General features: G+C 32.5%; 1 protein-coding gene across 1 annotated transcript in view; it reads left to right on the forward strand.

The window, feature by feature from the left end:
• LOC126881673 (sialin-like) overlaps positions 1-19,768 on the forward strand; it is an 81,716-nt gene that overhangs the window by 13,889 nt on the left and 48,059 nt on the right. The window contains exon 2 of the mRNA XM_050646068.1: positions 11,771-11,936. Within this exon, the coding sequence (XP_050502025.1) occupies positions 11,771-11,936 (166 nt within the window). The remainder of the gene's footprint in view (positions 1-11,770; positions 11,937-19,768) is intronic.

A 19,768-nucleotide genomic window follows, 5' to 3' on the forward strand; every position in this document is an offset into this window, starting at 1 on the left:
AGTAATGTTATTTATATCATAATTGATAAATAATTGTAATAAATATATATAATTTCTTATATAACAAAATAAAAAGTTTATAAGGAAAGATTTACGATACTTTTGCATAATTATTTATTACTACTAAATGCATTTTTTACTCGCTTTTTTTAAACCAAGTTGAAAATATAGCTCATGCTCTTTCATTTGACACCTGTGGAATGGTTTTAACGTCATTTTTTTCTGACTTATGTTATTGTAAAAAAATGCTCTCTGGGATAAACAATTTGAATAAAATTTAAACAATTGAATGAATCGCTTTGAAATTTTTATCACATATTAAGCACCAAGGAACCCTTATATGACAAAAATTTCAAAGCTGTACACTAATTTTTACAATAGATATTGCGAAATTAATTTTTTTTGCAATTCCGACCTTTTTTCGCAATTATATTAACAATAAATGAGTTTATCAAACTTTGTAATACGTCATTTTAAAGCTTTTTAGATAACCTCAAAGATATTTGTACTAAAAAAACCATAAGTGTCACTGTTTTCCATTGATTTGAAAAAAAAGGGAAAAATGCCATTTTTTGACACTTAATTGTTTATAAATAAAAATGGCCGCCAGATCCTACGCAGGAAATAGTTACAATTTGCTCTTATAGGTATTAGCTGTCGAAAAAACGCTTCAGTACCCTGGCTGCTCGAGTGTCATGGAAAAAACCTTATTACCCTGGACTAAAACACAAAGATGTATATTCATTAATAATATTAGGTCTGGATCCCGCGTACCAAAAAAAGTTTATTAATAGCAAGCTGAAAATTTGTTAATAGCTTAAGGGTGTCTAGTCGGAAAAACTTTGATATATGAGAACACTGGAACAGGGGAAGTTTTAATTTTGGAATAGGTTAAAAACGGCGGGTGTAATTTCCTCACCAAAATAATTTTTGCCTGAGTTTGGAAGGGTATGTCATAATCCCACAGGTATTTTCCTCACCAAAATCGAAATGGTTATTTCAGGTAGGCATTACTACCTAATTATTATAGTACTACTAAAAGTCATTCAAGGGAATTATTTATCTACTATAAAATTACAGTAGTTACCTATAATAATTAGTTAATTAATTATAGTATATTATTTTTAGTCACAATTGAAATTTTGACAAAAATGGCATGTTTTAGAAAGTAATCGCGGTAAACCTTTACTGGTATTTGAAAATTTTATTTTTTATAAAGTGAGAGTTTTAGAAAGTGACGAAGTATTCTTGAGTGTGCTCAAAAAACAACCAGGGGGGAAAATTTTCTCTTGATACACTGTGTCAAAAGTAATATAATTGTGTTTAGTTGTGAAACAAATATAAGACTTTTAGCCACATTGAATTTATTATATGGATGGCACATTTTCTTACTGTACTTCTTATTATTTGCAATTATTGACTATTCATGGGCATTAAATTTCTTTATTATACTGTTAACTGTCAAACAAAAAAAAAACAGAAACATACAACAATCTTTTTTATTTGTTAAATCAGAAATTTTTAAATCTTTCAAAATTAAGTTCAATCCTAGTAACATTTTTTTCGGTTTTGAAAAGGCTCTACATAATGCAATCATTCAAATGTGTCCTAACACTGAAATACATGGTTGTAGATTTCACCTACACCAAGCTTGTTATAGAAAAATTCAGTCTCTTGACTTAACATCAGAATATACCAAAATTATTCTGAAATAGGCAAGTGGCTCAAACATAATTTTGGTCTTACATATATAAAAATAGAAGTATCAGATTGTTTTGTGTTTGATTTAATGTCATTCAAACCAGAAAATGAAATTCTAGATAGATATGTTAATTATTTAGTTGAAACTTACATATATATTGACAAAATGCCATATTCTCCCCATATTTGTGGGTAGAGGCAAATTCTTCTGTTATTCGTACCATGAATGCTTGCGAATCTTTTCATTCTCATTTTAATTCCTCTTTTTATAATACGCATCCATCCATATATTTTTTCTTAGAAAAAAATAAAGATTTTCAGGTTGATACGTATGTTAAAATTTAAAGTTTTCATATTGCAAAACCTATCAAAGAAAAACAAGTTAAACTGAAATTGAAAAAATATAGAAAATTTATTAATAAGACATCAGTCTAATCAAATGACTAGAATGGATTTCGGAAAGTGTGTCTTTTATTATGTGTAGTAAATATTAAATAAGAATTTATACGTTTTGCATATTATGTATACGCTGTGAGCTCGTACATAGAGGGGATATTTACAAATTCGCGAGCGCCAGTAGTGACAAGTCTGTAAACCTTTACCGGAAATTTGACATAAATGTCAAAGTGATTAATTTAAAATTAAAATTAAAAACATTAATTATAAAAAATTATATATTTTTACCTTAAATATACTTACGTTTTAAATACTGAATTTAAGTTGTTTTACTGTCCCGTAATATGTAATTATAAATTATTCTAATAATCTTAGCGCCATCTACACGATAATTGTGAAAGTATCCGAAGTAAGAAATTCATATTTTATCAATAGAACGTCAAAATGATTAGCAAAATCTTAAAAAAATTGATTACAATTTAATTACTTTTTTGCGTTGTAAATATTAAGCGATAACAATTAAATAATAAATTTAAAAATTACCGGTGAAAGTTGAATTAGTAATCCGCTAGGAGCTTCACCAGCGAAGCTCAGAGCGTATATTATAACTATTATTATAATGTAAGGAAATGAATGTTTTATATTCGGATTTCGGATGCTTTCATAATAAACATTCTTAAATTACATCTATATTTTTTATTTTATTACCTGAGTGAGTTGGTGAGGAAAATACCTACCGGATTAATAGGAACCCTTACATTTGGTGAGGAAAATACCTGTGGGATTATATGGTTTTTACTGGTTGGTGAGGAATTTACCTCCGCCCGTTAAAAATTTGGAACGTCAGAATATGGAAACATCAGATGTATTTTGTCGGACGGAAATTTCAATTGATTTCTACCCTTTCATTAAACTTTTATGCAAAAACCAGACTGTTATTTATCACCAACTGGGTATTTTAATAAGTCCGACACGTGGAACATGTCAAATAACAACAATTACATTGGTGATAAATAGCAGTTTGATTTTTGCATGAGAGTTTAATAGTCCTGTCGCCAGGGGGGGTACAACGGCCTCCCTAATTCAGATGGACTTACCCAAGTTTTTTAAGTATTTTGACCCGTAGAACACGAATTTTTTGGGTAACAGTTGATCCTGATGTCGATAAGATTGTTATAGACAAAGAACTTGAGGAATTACATAAACAGCGATTTCTCGCAAAACAAAACATTTTTTTGTATTTTTTGGGTCATTCTAAGCAAAAAGTGTTCTGGCAAGTTTTTTCGTAGGATGCATAGTTTTCGAGATAAACGCGGTTGAACTTTAAAAAAATCGAAAAAGTGCAATTTTTGAACCCAAATAACTTTTGACTAAAAAATAAAATGGCAATTCCGCTTACTGCATTTGAAAGTACAAGTCAAATTCTATCGGTTTTGATTATTTGCATTGCTAAAAATTAAGTTTTTATTTGTTAAATAAAGCCATAAACATATAGTGTTTCCCGTGCCCAATTCATGCGTTTTAATGTACGTAATCTACGTAGAAATTGTCTGTATGCGCGCCTACTCGTTGGATTTTAAATGAGAAATGCCTTGAAAACATCATTCAATCACTATGTGTTTATTGCTTTGTTTAATAATAAAAAAAATTATATTTAGCAATGAAAGTAAACCAAAACCGATAGCATTTGACTTGAACTTTCAAATGCGGTAAGCAGAATTGCTATTTTATTTTTCAGTCAAAAGTTATTCGGGTTCAAAAATTGCAATTTTTCGATTTTTTGAAAGTTCAACCGCGTTTATGTCGAAAACTATGCATCCTACGAAAAAACTTGTAAAAACTTAATTGCTTACAATGCTTTGCTTACAATGACCCAAAAAATACAAAAAAAATGTTTTGTTTTGCGAAAAGTCACTGTTATGTGATTCCTCAAGTTCTTTGTTTATAACAATCTTATCGACATCCGGATCGACTGTTACCCAAAAAATTTGTGTTCTACGGGTCAAAATACATAAAAAAACATGGGTAAGTCCATCTGAATTAAGGAGGCCGTTGTACCCCCACTGGCGACAGGACTATTAATGAATGGGCAACAAATCAATTGGAAGTTCTGTCCGACAAAATACATGGGACGTTTTCATAGTCTAACGTTCCAAATTTTTAATGTGTTCCACAATTAAAACTTCCCCTGTTTCAGTGTTCCCATATATTAAAGTTTGTCCGACTAGACCCACTTAAGATATTAACAAATTTTCATCTTGCTAATAATCTAACGTTTTTTTTTGGTACGCGGGATCCAGACCTATATCGTTAGTTTGTAAAATACATAGGTAAAACATTTCCATGTACAATGGAACATAAAATTGTTTTATTGTTTTTTGTTTTGAAATAGGTTTCTAATACAACAAATGATGGCTAATTCTTAGTTAAAGATATTGTGCACGCTATCCAAGCGATTACCGACGTCAAAGTTATGTGCTATTAAATTAATAATTATATACCTGGCAGTTTACATTTTTATTATTCTTACAATGATGTTTCTTCTTACATAAATTTGTATATTTTTATGGTATTAGGTAGAATTAAGACTACTGGGAATTACATAGATTCATCTCTCTTACTCTGCCTCCTTCTCCCTCTCTTTCTCTCCCTAGTGAGCCAATATGTCTTGAAATTTCTGTCTCTTACCCAATAACGGAAGGTAGGTGATAGGTTATTTTAGTCAGTCAACTGAAATTTTCTCTAAATGGTCCTTTGGTTTTGTTTCAGTCTTCCCATCTCTTCATCAGAGAGGTTACTGGGACTAGACAAGTCTCTAATAACATGCTCTGAGGCAATAAAAGCCATACAATCATCAAAAAATGGCAAAGCGACAGGTCCTCATTAAGTTCCAACTGAAATATAGAAGCTTTAAATTATGATATCAATGTTTTAGGGGCTATAACTTCGTTTTTCAATACCATATAAGAAGTTTCAGTAAATCTTTGCACAACTATGTAAATACTAAAGAAAAGTATAAAAACTGTCGGAATCCGTTAATCTGTTCACTAAAAAATCAACTATGAAAATGAGCATAATTTTCTATATCCCTATAACCAGTGCTGTTTTTGTAACAATATAGGTTCCGGTAAGCTATGTTCCGGGGGGTCTGGGGACTGCAGTGTCGGATTTAAAATACTTGCGGCCCTAGGCCAAATTACCCCGAGCGACCCCCGATAACTTCACGATAGCATAACATGAATGAAGAGAAATGCCACTAAGGTTCTATTATTTGAATACAATACATACGTAGGCTGAAAAGTGTTGAATTCACTAAAATTCAATATTCTTGGTTTACAAAATTGGCTAAAATTCCAAAACAGCTTCAACAACAATTTCTATAATTTATAGAAAATATATACCTAACTCAAAAAGTTACCAACCAGCAGTTATTTGTAAAAATATTAATATTGCTAAAATTATTATAATTATACCTAAATAGCCCAGTAAATGAACGGGAAATACGGCGATACCCGATACCCTGGAATTTTTAGGGGCAACTCCGAATTGCATGAAAATTTGGATTTAGATTCTACTTACCCTCCACTTCAAAGTTGAATTTATGTCATTGGTTGCTTTTACTTGGGGGGTGACAGTAACCCCTTCTCGGGGGTGAAAAAACATACGTTCAAGATAATACCTTCTTCTTCTTTAGGTGCCATCTCCGCTACCTAGGTTGGCAATCATCATGGCCATTTTAATTTTTGAGCCAGTAGCTAAGATAAGACCGGAAATGGATAAATTGACTGATTATAAGCAACTTTCATTATACAGTTGAACCCGCTTATTGGAATAGCCTTCGTGCCATGCAAAAGTATTTCTATATTCTAATAACCGATCATTGGTGGCTACTATATAGTAACGTTCCGGGACCTCAAATTTTTATTCCTTTAAGTGGGATATTCCTATAAATGGTATTAACCAAAAAATTAAGCACTTTTCTGGAAAAAAGCTCGAACAGCATTGACTTACATAAAAAACTCTATAGAACGAAAGTTGCTTAGAATTAGTCAATTTATCCATTTCCGGGTTTATTTTAAACACGCGTTTTTTCACCCCCAGGAAGGGGTGACTGTCACCCTCCGAGTAAAAGCAACCAACGGCACAAATTCAACTTTGAAGTGGAGGGTAAGTAGAACCTAAATCCAAATTTTCATGCAATTTGGAGTTGCCCCTGAAAATTACACTCCAAATCGGTCATTTACTGGGCTAAAATTAGGATTGCAGTTAATTGTTAAAGTTAAATAACATTTGTTTCATTCGATGGGGAAAAGTACAGGTGACAAAAAAGACTAAAAAAGCCGAGTTGAGAAGACATTATAAGTAAAAGAACAAACAAAATAATATGAACTGTAATAGTAATAGGCTACGGTACTCAAAAATAAAAATAATAAGAATACAAAAATTTAAATTAAATTAAATTAAAAAAAAAGTAATTTTTATAAAACGCTGCGGCCCCCTTTTGCTTGCGGCTCTAGGCCGCGGCCTAGTGGGCCTAGTGGTAAATCCGGCAGTGCTGGGGAGTGTTCATAGAGGGGGTCCACCCCAGGGAAAACTTTTTAAATTTAGCCTCAATCTTCTTCTTCGGGTGCTATGTCCGTTTATCGAACGTTAGCGATCATGTTGGCTATCATAACTTTATTCGCAGCAGATCTGAAGAGCGATTCCGAAGTTGACCAAACCATTGCCTTAAATTTCTTAACCAAGGTGTTCTTCTTCTTCCTCGACTTTTTCTGCCTAATATTTTACCCTGCATAATTAGATGTAGAATGCTATATTTTTCCGGATGTCTACAAACATGCGCAAAATACTCAAGTTTTCTAGACTTTATCATTTTTACCAGTTCTCTGCCTTTCTTCATCCTGCTCAGAATAATATCATTACGCACCCTGTCCATCCAGCTTACTCTCAGCATTCTTCGATAGCACCATAATTCAAAGGATTCAACCACCTTAAGCATTCTTCCTATTAAGGTACATGACTCAACTCCGTAGAGAAGAACGGAAAACACGTAACACTTTAAAATTCTTGTCCTAAGACTCAAATTTATGGCATGACCGCATAGAATTTTCTTGTAACGGAAAAATGCTGATTTGGCTTAAGCAATTCTGCAACGTATTTCGGTGGATGGATCCCAATTATCAGTGATTCTGCTTCCCATGTATGTTATAGCTTCAACTTTGTTAAGTTGTACATCAGTAACGTGAATAATAGCATCGATGACATTATCCTTACTGACGACCATATATTTTGTTTTTTTGATGTTAAGGTGGAGACCATAATTACTGCACTGTGCTACCACAGAATCCAACAGATATTGTAATTCGGTATTACTACTGGCAATCAGTACAGCGTCGTCTGCATATCGGAGATTATTTATCAGTTTCCCGTTTATCACAACTCTACCTTGTGTAGTACTGAGTGCCTCTTCAAACATCTTTTCTGAATAAATGTTAAAAATTAATGGTGAAAGAATACATCCCTGTCTTACTCCACGTTGAATTTGAATCTCTTCTGTGTGATCACCGTCTACTCTAACTGTGGCTTTTTGATTTCAGTACAAGTTAGCAATGATTTTTAGATCTTTATCGTCAATATTAGTTGACCTTAGAACATCTAACATCTTAGTATGTGATACTTTGTCAAATGCTTTTTCGAAATCAAGAAAACAGGTACACATCAGCATTTACATCTCTACTCCTTTGTACTAATACCTGCAACCCAAACAGGGCCTCTCGTGTACCTAGTCCATTTCTAAAGCCAAATTGATTTTCGCCCAAATGTTCTTCGATTCTTTTATATATTCTCGCAAGGATCACACGCAGAAAGACCTTAAGTACGTGGCTCATTAGGCTAATGGTTCGATGATCATGACATTCTTTTGCCTTAGCTTTCTTGGGAATTGGTATAAAAGTAGATTTCAGCCAATCATGTGGTAAGTAACCATGATTATATATAGCATTAAACAAGTCAACCAATACTTTACTTCCGCAATCTCCTAGTAGTTTTAGAACCTCTGTGGGTATTTTATCAGGTCCCATGGCCTTCTTTGATTTTGACAAGCGTATAGCATCTTCCACTTCGCTTTTAGTTATAGGTGGTCCACTATTCGCGTCCGTTATGTTATGTTGTATTGGTCAATCATCCTGAAAAAGATCGTCAATGTATTTCCTCCATTGGTGCAGTTTTTGTTTGGTGTCAAACAATAGATTTCCATTTGAATCAGCTATCGCATGACTACTTATATTTCCACACTTTGCTAATTCTTTTACCTTCTTATGCATGTTGAAAGAATCATATTTTCTTTCATACTCCTCGATTTCGCTACATTCTTGGGAGAACCATTGCGCTTTAGCACTCCTTATTTTCCTTCTTATTTCAGTGTACAATAACTTATATTGATCTTCATTGCGATTTCTGCGTAGTCTTCTTCTTTCCATCAAATCGAGAATTTCCTGCGTCATCCATCTTTGTTTTGGTTCAGCTTTCACCGTCTCCAATTTCTCTTTTATATGAGTCTGAATGGTATCTCTTATATTTGTCCATATTTTTTCGATTCGATCTTCCGGTGATACTTCAGTGATACTTTCGATGTTTTCCATTTCTCTTTCCAAGTCTGTTACAAATATATGCTTAACGTTTGGCTCTTTAGGCGCTTCTAGATTCATTTTAGATTTTGGCTTTTTCCCCAATATGTGTTTTAATCTTACAGTCATCTTAGCCAAGAGTAAATTGTGATCTGATGGCACACCCGCGCCTGGATAGGTTTTGACTGACGTTATAGTATTTCTGAATCGTTGATTGACCGCTATGTAGTCTATCTGGTTACGGACAATATTACCAACTGCATCTGCTGGCGCTTTCCACGTATATAAGCCTTAGCCTCAATAAGGGCGTTTTAAAGCTGTTTGGGATCAAGGCAACAATCAATTAATTTGTCTATAATTTTGTTGTTGTTTTTTTTTTCGAAGAGGTCCCGGTAAGGCTTACCGGCGCGAACCGTCACAAAAACAGCACTGCCTATAACTTATGTCTCATAATATACTGAATGGGTACATATTTTCTTTAATACATTATAATATTGATTGTCCTTGTGGGATCGGTACTCACCGGAGGGACCGCAGACGTTCGGATACAATTAACGTCTCTTTGCAAAGACAATGACGTCGACTTTGCAAAGTAACAAGACGCTTACTCAACACACACACACTACGCATTACACCTGAGTTAGTGATAAGTTATACAATTACGTGGCTAAAGGTTCTAGTTCTAAACCAAGGCCAGAATCACAGAAAAAGAAATAATGTTGATGATATTATGCTTTAGTTATTTTTTGAAGAACAACTAATTATTATTGTTGTTTAATGTTAAAGGTAAGATATTTATTGTTTTATTTTAGAAGGCCGTGTATGAAGATGTAATAATAATTGTTAAAAATCTCATTTTATTTTATGCTTGCTGACACTTATTCAAATTGATCAAAATGTCTCGTTTAGAACTTAATGCTGAAAATTACGTGAAATCATTTTTAATACATGGGGAACGTGACAGAGTCATTACGGGAACATGTGCTTTATTTGCTACAAGATGTTCAAATTGACCACGACCCACCCGTGACACCGTGACGAGATGACTTAAAAATTTAATAGGTTTACTACTAGGTCAGTCAATGAGGGTATGTGGCTCCGAATTCCATCCTACTATATCGATTTACGTGATATTTTCACAGTAAGTAGGGAATAGCCCAAAAAACAAAGTCTACCCTATGCCGATGTATGCTTTTCTCTTGGGGGCGGTTCTCACCCCTTCTCGGAGGTGGAAAATTTTTTGCTTAAATAACTACGGAAGTTGCTAGAGAACCTAATACTAAGCAAAAACTGTTCTATAATTTTTTTTCGAAAACTCAATAATTTTTGAGTTATTCCTGGTTGAAAAATTGGCCATTCTCATTAAAACATAACACCTTTTCAAACGGTTTTTTGCGAATACCTTAAAAACTATGCATCTAACTAAAAAAACCATATAAAACATTTTTGTAGCTTATAAACTAACAAAGAGATTCTTTCCTTTATGAATCTTCTAAGTTATAACACAAAAAGAGATATGGTAAATGAACAAAACTTGTTTTCTTGGTGCATGATCAAATCAGTGTATTTAACTTGAAATAACAGAGAAACGGTCGATTTTGGGTGTATAATGCTACCAATAACTATTGTTGTGCTTGAAAAGACCTTTAAAATAAGCAATATTAAATGTCGATTACATTCAAATTATGCGAGATAAACTCATCCACAAGGATTTAAATGCATCGTTTTCGTTTTCCTTCTACAATACATTTTACTATAGTGTTGTTTTTATGTTCAAAAAGTTGGGCGGGTTTAAAATGAATGGTTTTTGAAAAAAATAATATCAAATTATTGAGCGCATTTTTAAATTTTTATTAAAATCTTCCGATTTCTCCATGTAACTCGAAAATGATAATAGATGCCAAAAAAAGATGCCATACAAAAATGTAGGTTTCTTCTAGATAAACATTTTGATTTTATTTTTCATAACAGTATCTCTTATCATTTTCAAGTTACATGGAGAAAAAGGAAGATTTTTAAGAAAATTTAAATATGTGCTCTATAATTTGATCTTATTTTTTCAACAAAAAACATTCATTTTAAATCCGCTCAACTTTTTCAACATAACAATAACACTGTAGTAAAATGTATTGTAGAAGGAAAATGATGCATTTAAATTCTTGTGGATAAGGGGTTAAATATACTTCTCAATTTTTTTCTTAAAATTCGTTAGTCATCAATTTTTTGCAGCCTATCTCGCTTAGTTTGAATGTAATCGACATTTAGTATTGCTTATATTAAAGGACTTTTCAAGCACAATAAAAGGTATTGGTAGTTTCCACCTAAAATCAACCGTTTCTCTGTTATTTCGCCTTCAAGACAACAGCCCACATCGGCATAGGGTAGACTTTGAATGAGGAGATATTTTCAGGCTATTCCTAAAATTTCATTAAAATCCATGCAGGAGGATAGAATTCGGAGGTAATAACCTGTTCTTGCTCTCATTGACTGCCCTATACCTACATTTTGTTTTTTTTTTTAACAAAAAGTTAACAAAGTGAAGCCTATCGTTTGAAATTATGATCATACAATTATTGTTCTTGGTTACAATGTTGCGTGGTTATCCCGAAGCATCATTTCGTTGAGATGAGAGAGATTTAGGTAAACTATTGCCACCTAATGATGTATTCTACCGTTACCTAATGGAAGTTCATTTTATCTAACAAAATGTTTTTCTATGAAATTGATTGGTAGACGAGGAGCTTGTTGAGCAGCCTCCAATATATCCAAATCTTACATCACTTGATTTTTTCCTTTGGATTACTTAAAATCAAAAGTTTACATCGGTCAAAAAATTTACAAGATTTAAAAAATAGATGTAGACTGGAAATTCTTAACATAACTTCACAAGATGATTCACAATATTATAGAAGGTTGTCGTTGTCGGTTCAGTTACTGACAAGTGGCAGATGGGTGGCAATTTGGACATTTAATTTAGGCGACAAATAATTTTTTATTGTAAAAAGAACATTTTATTTTTTATATTTTGTATTAATTTCATATTTTAGATCAGATGTATCGTGGAAATTTTGGAAGATCCGAAGATATACAGTAGCTTTATTAGCCTTTCTCGGATTCTTCAATCTTTACACTTTGAGAGTTAATTTAAGTGTGGCCATCGTGGACATGACGCAGAAGAAAAATATAACGCTGGAGAACGGTGACACAGTGCTGGCAAGTTATTGTTTCTTTTTTTTTTTAAATGTTTTATTTACAATCTGTCCTTAACTGAGAACAATAGGTAAATTATGAGACATGACTTGTAGAGGGAGATCCAGCGATCACCCTCTTTACATAAATTAAATTAAAACAAGGTAAAAAAAAGTTTAATTATCACAGATTATTCAAATCTTCTTGCTAGTTCCACTACTTTGAATCTCTTCAGGCGTCGTGCATCATTATGATCATCAGTGAGGTTGCTGGCTAACTCGTTTGGATGAGATTCTAGTCTATTGGTATATTTTTTGTCATATTCTGTTATTACTGTTTTTATGGATGGTACATTGAGGTTTTGCTCTATCACATAGTTTGGCACGTACCAATGGGCATTCAGCATTGTTATAAGGACTTTGTTTTATTGTTTTGGAATCTCTGCAGTATTTCTAGGTTTGTTTGAATGGCTGTCTCCCAAAGTTGGATACCATAGGTCCACACTGGTTTTAATATAGATATATCAGCAGTTTGTTTTCAAGTGATCGTTGAGATTTACGACCGGTGATCCAGTACATTTCTCGGAATTTTATTATTAGTTGTTTTCTTTTTGTGAAAATGTGCTTTTGCCAAGTTAATCTCATATCAAGGTAGATTCCTAGATACTTGACAGTATCGGTTTGTGGGAGTTGTGTTTCATTCAGAGTTACAGATGGACATGTTTGTTTTTTCATGGTGAATGTAACATGGATGGATTTTCTTTCATTCGCCTTTATCTTCCATTTTTTAAGCCATCTTTGAATATTATTAAGGTCTTTTTGAAGGGTTCTCGATGCTGTGATTGGATCATGGTGAGAGGCTAATACAGCAGTGTCATCAGCAAAAGTTGCACACATTGTTCTGTTACTTGATGGTAGGTCAGCGTGAGCAGTGTAATTGATTCATAAAATAAACTTGGTTGTAACGAAAAACTATCTATCTATCTATCTAATCAGCCCTAAAGAGGCCTCCTCTTCCTTCTTCCATGCCTCTCTATCTTGGGCAATTTGCATCCATTTTGACCCAGTGTGATTCTTCAGGTCACCTGACCATTGCATCTGTGGCCTTCCCCTTTTTCGTTTGTGGTTCCATGGTCTCCAATGTATAATCATCTTAATCCAACTTTCATCCTTCTGCCGTAGGGTGTGTCCGGCGAACTTTCATTTAAGCTTTGCTACTTGGGTAGAGACGTCTTTCACTTTTGTTTTGTTACGGACCCATTCGTTTCTTTTCCTGTCTGATAATATTTGTCTTTCCATGACTCTTTCTGTCTTTGCTATTTTTTCCATATTCTCTTTTGTAAACGTCCATGTCTGAGAGCCATATATTAAAACAGGGAGTATACATTGATTGAAGACTTTTGTTTTTAGGTATTGCGGGTATTTTCTGTCCTTTAGAATAAAAGACAGTTTTCCGAATGATGCCCAGACCAATCTTATTCTTGGCTTTATTTCTTCGGTCTTCTTTTCTTTATTTAATCTAGTGATTTGTCCTAGATATATATACTCTTTTACTTGTTCTATTCTTGTTTGTGGCACTGTAATTACTAGTTCTTCTTGTTGATTGGTCATGGTTTTTATTTTACTGTAATTCATCTTCAGTCCTATCTTTGTCGATTCTCTATCTAGTTCTTCCATCATTATTTGTAATTCTTCACTTCTTTCTGCTATTAATACAATATCATCAGCATATCGTAAGTGATTCAGATATTTCCCGTTTATGTTTATACCCAAACCATCCCAGTGCAGTTGTTTGGGATGCAACACATCTTCTAGCGCTTGGTTGAATAGCTTGGACGAGATGGTATCTCCTTGTCTTACTCCTCGGTTTATTTTAATAGTCTGTCTTACTCCTCGGTTTATTTTATTAGGCTCCGTTTGTTTCATTAGCTTAATAGTTGTTGTTGCCTTATTATATATATTTGTAATTAAGTCTGTATATCTGTAGTCTATTCTGCTGTTTTGTAGGGAATTCTTTACTGCCCAGTGTTCCACACTATCAAATGCTTTTTCGAAGTCAATAAATGCCATGTATAGCGGGATATGATATTCGTTAGCTTTTTCGATTAATATCTTCATCGTTAAAAGGTGGTCACTTGTACTGAAGCTCTTTCTAAATCCGGCTTGTTCTCTTGCCTGGTATCCATCTAATTTAGTTGTTAATCTGTTTGTTAATACCTTGGTTAATGGTTTGTGCATCACATTTAATAAAGTTATGGGTCTGTAATTCTTCAGACTTTAGATCCTTTTTATCTCCTTTCTTAAATAGTAACAATGTTACTGCTTCGTTCCAAGTGTTGGGTATTTGTTTTGTCATTAATATTTTATTCATAAGTGTGTACAGTACAAAACTTCTCTAGTTATTTTCCCACCATTTTTTAGCATTTCTACAGTTATCCCGTCTTTTTCTGGCAATTTATTATTCTTCATCTCCTTGAGTGCTCTTTTTATCTCATTCTTACTGATTTCTGGTTGTAAGTCGGAATTGACATTTTTTATTTTTATTTGTAATTGCTTAAGGATTTCTTGTGTTGGTTTCTGTTTTGTATTGTAGAGGTTTTTATAATATTCTTGTGTTATTTGTATAATTTCTTCTATATTATTGGTCTCTATGCGAAAAAAAAAACCAAAAACTATCACAGAAAATTGAAATACTGTTGTAAAATAATATTTCAATCAACTATGATAGTCATCGCTTATGCCAGTCTACCTCAATCTCTTAGGTTGTGAGTATGTCTTGTCTTAATAAAAAATATGAAAGAAGAAGATTTGGATGGAGGCAAATAAAAACAATAAGTTAACTAATCATGTTTGTTTTTCATTACATATATAATAAATTAATCTATTCAATGCAGTCATGCCGAAATGTAATAGTTAAAATTATACTTATGGCGGTAGCTCCTTGATGTCTTGACTGCTGGTTGCTGGTGTTCTTGACCTAGCTCAAGTCAGATACTGTGGCCTCAGATCTCTGCACTTGTAGTTGGTGGTATTCAGTCGGTTAGATGCATCTTGAAGTCATCGCTGGTGATGCAGGATGCTCCAGGCTCAGGGAGTCCTCCCGAAAGAAGAAGGGTTACTCAGTTCAGTTATTTATTCCAAAAACTAGAAAACATATTGTGTATTAAACATCAAGAAGCATGGGAAAGTTTCATTGCCATTCTTCAAAAAATAATCAAAATCTATCGCAGATGGCAAGGAATAAATTAAATGGAATTATTAGTACATAATAATTAATAGTTAAATTTTAAAGATTCCTAATTCTACATATAAGTAAAAGAAAATATCAAATATAACACGTGCTGCGAAAAGTAAAAGTGAGGTTAAATATAAAACTGATTAAAATAATTTATATGAAAGTACAATATGTCGGAAACTACTCACCCCAATTTGAACGTCTGTCTGTTGGAGTAAATGAAGCTTACAGGCTAAACGGGGCCTTAAGTGGTCACCAAAAATTAAATAAAAAATGCATCCGTGTTGAGGTAAGAGGAACTGGGTTGACAGAATCAGTGGGGGCTCAACATTGACACGGACACATTGGGAACATGCATTGGCACATTAGGAACGTGTCTAGAGCATAGAATATAAATATGTTATGATAGAATCATTAGATGTTTCATGATAAATGTATGGAGATATGCCTATAGAAAATATTAGGAGAGGGTGCCAACTAATTTTTAATGAATACCAGTAAAACAATAAAAGAAGTTAAGAAATTCATGAATTATTAAAGGAATTCGAATAAAATAATTATTTAATAAAAAATATGAAAAAAAAAATTTAAAAACGCTTTTCTTTAGTTACGAGTGACTAAAATTACAAATATAAAAAAATCAACTAAAATGCAAAAAATAAAAAAAATTCAAACTCAAAGGATTATTCGAAAAAAGTGTTGGGGCACGAAAAGTAAAAAAGTATCTATCCTTAAACTGATAATTCGATGAAACGCGCCCCACGCTTTTCTTTAACGAATGTGTTAGATTAAGAAAAGCATTTCTTAAAAATTTTTGAAGTTATACTTCTTTACGATCGAGAGTGAAATTTTATAATTCCCTGCCGCATGCGCACACAGACAGTATGTAGTTCGTTGCTAATCATTCAAGATAGGTATGTATTGTTGTGATCTTACTTTTGAAATCTAATGATATTCTCCAATGTAATTTATCTTAATTAATTAATCAATAATTATCTCATTAATCAAACAGATCAAATACCAATATAGTGTCAATCTCAGGGCTAAATTATAATATCAATTACTTACTTTCGTGGCTTCAAAGTATTTCTCAGTGGATTCCTAATCGGGATAGATAAAAGAGAGTAAAATAATACACACATACGGATTTCAATTAGAGATTATAAAAATCGTTTATTTTATCTAAATGGCAATAACTGCTTAATATTTCTTATATCTTATCTTTCTATCTTTATTTAATACAACCGTTACAAAATGGGAATCTTATTTCTTTTTGTCTCCAAATTTATTTTATTTATTATGAACTATTATGATTTCTCAGGAACAAATTGATTTAGGTTTGATGAAAATTCTTTTAATATTGATTGTGTGCCTCAATTTTCAATGTGGTATTTAATACACAAACCATACATTCATGTCATAACAAAATAGACTGACCTTTACTGATGATTTGACAATGTGTTCACACAAAACACGTTTCCTCTTGGCTTGGGTTGCGATCCAACGACTCGTCCCAGTCTTCCAGTAATGCCTCTGCTCCTTTGAAAACTACGCCTCGTACAGCACTCGTTCCTGCCTTCTCCTGATGCCGTGTTCTACCTTTTTCAAACACTTCAACAAAACCAGGATACTCTAGACTCAAGGAGTTATATACTATCTCGACTCGGTCTATCACTCGTTCTACGATATATTAGGTACTTTTTATTTTTTAAAGACAAAACTAACCAACCCGGCGTTTCACTTTTTTGTACACTCTTCTCGAAAACTGGACTTCGCCTCTCTATCGCTCAAAACACACTCCCTGACTCTCGTTGCTCATTTCTTCTCCTCCTTACAAATACCCCTTCCAGCATTCAAAAATCAACCAATCCAAAGCAACTTTCAATTATCCTTATTTATTAACACTAACTTTCCTTTTTCTAAATATCTTAATGGATTTCAAGAAAAAATAATATTCCCCATTTCAATTTTACTTTCCACATTAACCCTCTTTACAAATTTAATAACCTATTATCTTATTTGCTAGAATATGAATTATCGGTGGTTATTCACACCTTTCCACGAACATTTTCTTTTTAAACATCACTCTAATTGTTTACTTGAGTCGTATTGTTCCTGGGGTTCGTAAACACTTCTCCGAAACACTTTCTTAAAAACTACCTATACATAATTTGTTTTATACAGGGTGTTCCAATTTTACATGCCCGCGGTAGAGAAAAACGAAAATCTTTATTTTTATTTGAATTTTAAATATAACTATAGACTTTTATTTCTTATGTCAAATAGGAATATAACAGTATATATCAATAGATTAGCGCAAATAAGTCATTAAAAGAATATATTAGTGTTTTTAGTAAATGTATTATTTATTATAATTTCTGTGTCTTTGGATTTGTCTTCCTCGGTAGTAAGATAATAAAATATCTAGGTATAACATTTTTATACTTCACTTGATCTATTTGTCACCGTGTTGTGTAATCATATCCTAGACGTCAATTACAAGGGGCTCGATAGCTCGGTTAGTAGAGCATTGGACCAGAGATCGAGAGGTCCCGGGTTCCAATCCCGGATGAGTTATATTTTTTTTAATTCTTGGTTGTTTTAATAAAAAATTTTTTAAAGTGGTAAGTAAGAAAGTTAGTTTAATATTTAAATGAAATACAACTAACCTGTTAAAGTATATTTAAGTATATTATTTATTTCATTGAAATTTTATAATAGAAGTATAATTTCTTACGTGCGTACAAAGTACACACACATTCTTTTTTCATATTTTTTTACTTTTTACTTCTTAGTCTTATACTTTTTAAATATTAAAATATATGGTCATGTTTAAAAAAGGATGTATATGATAGACACATTTTTTGCATTTATTTCAACATTTGATACATACCTACATTGTACATTTTCTGTAATTTCTTCATTCTGTAACATTCACAACATATAGGTCATAGAAACACACTTGTTTATAAATGACCGTTGAATATATTTAATGGTTGGTAACAAACTTTTAATTAACACGCCAAAACGAATTCTAATGTTAATTGCAGCACGAAACGTCTCTATCGGTGGTTTTCCTAAGACTACGTTAAAAACACGAATTTTTGAATTCGAGTTTTGGTTGAAGTTTGGTTTCGTATCGTATTGAAATTTATATAAACAAAGATATGGGCGTTCATAATCGTCGCCGTTTAGGATGTTTATAAACATGATGTACAAACATGAAAAGTAGCCGGAATTGGCAAACAATTGGAAACTTTATTATTTATTTATGAAGCATAACATAAACAATTAACGTAAAAAGTGAAATTATGTATAATTCATATAATTTTTATTTAAACAATTAATAAACATAACTTTTTTTTTGAATATTCGTGTATTGTTCCCGCGAATGCATATGTCTGTAAATTTTCATTAATTTCCATTGAAGAAAAGGAAGTCAAATTAACGTCTAAAAATTTGACCCAAACGATTGAACTAAAGAAATGCCTTTAAAAATAAAATAACAATAAAATAACAAGGTGTGACGATTATAACGTTACATGGTTAATAACGTATTTTTGAAGACAAATAATTATGTTTTTCAGAGTTATTTTTTTAGTTATTCAGAACATATTAGCCCAAACAATTAACGTAACATTATTACCCGAGTTTTATATGTCTTCTACTAAAACAACTTTGTGCTGACATTTTAATAATAGTTTTTTATGTTATTGACCAAACTTTTCATCTTTAAGCATATGTAGGTTTAATATTAGATTTTGCACGGGTTTGATATGTTTATTGTTAATGGCATCGTTATTATCTTTATTACTTTAAGTACTGGCTGATTTCCACAAATATTTGGATTTGGTTGTACATTTTATTTACTGATTTTTGCGTATTTACACATTAATAACGTTGATCGGAAATTAGTAAAGAGTTAATGTACTTTTATTTCTTTTTGATTTTGAATGTCAGTTACGCGCAAAATCCATTTTTTAAATATAATTTGTAATAACTCTTCTTCTTCTTCTTCTTCTTCTTCTTCTTCTTCTTCTTCTTCTTCTTCTTCTTCTTCTTCTTCTTCTTCTTCTTCTTCTTCTTCTTCTTCTTCTTCTTCCTTCTTGTATGTAGGCTTTAGAGCCTGTTTCTTCTTCAATATTAGCCTCCTAAATTATTAAAGTTATCTTTTTCTTGATCTGCCAATACTTCTTCGTCCATTTGATGACTTATCTCGTGATATTCGTACTATCCTATCGTCTGCCATTCTACTAATGTGTTCGTTCCACTCCTGTTTCCATTTATGTCTTCTACATTGCATGATCTACTTATGTTTTCGCTTCTCTCCCTATCCAACAGACTTTTCCCTGATATTCGTCGGAGTATTTTCATATCTGTTGTTTCTAGTAGTCGTCTCGTTTTAGATGTGTCAGGTCGTGTCCCACCGTGTATGTCAATATAGGTCTAATTGCTGCTTTATAGACTCTTGCTTTTGTGTCTTGTCTTAGGTGTTTGTTCTTCCAGATTGTGTCATTAAGGGATCCCACCGCTTTACTTGCTTTTAATCTTTGTTGTCGTACTTTCTCTTCAACATCTCCGTAACTGGTTATATTTATTCTCAGATATCTAAACCTTGCTTC

Source organism: Diabrotica virgifera, chromosome 3 (assembly GCF_917563875.1).
Source record: "Diabrotica virgifera virgifera chromosome 3, PGI_DIABVI_V3a".
Lineage (NCBI taxonomy): Eukaryota > Metazoa > Arthropoda > Insecta > Coleoptera > Chrysomelidae > Diabrotica > Diabrotica virgifera.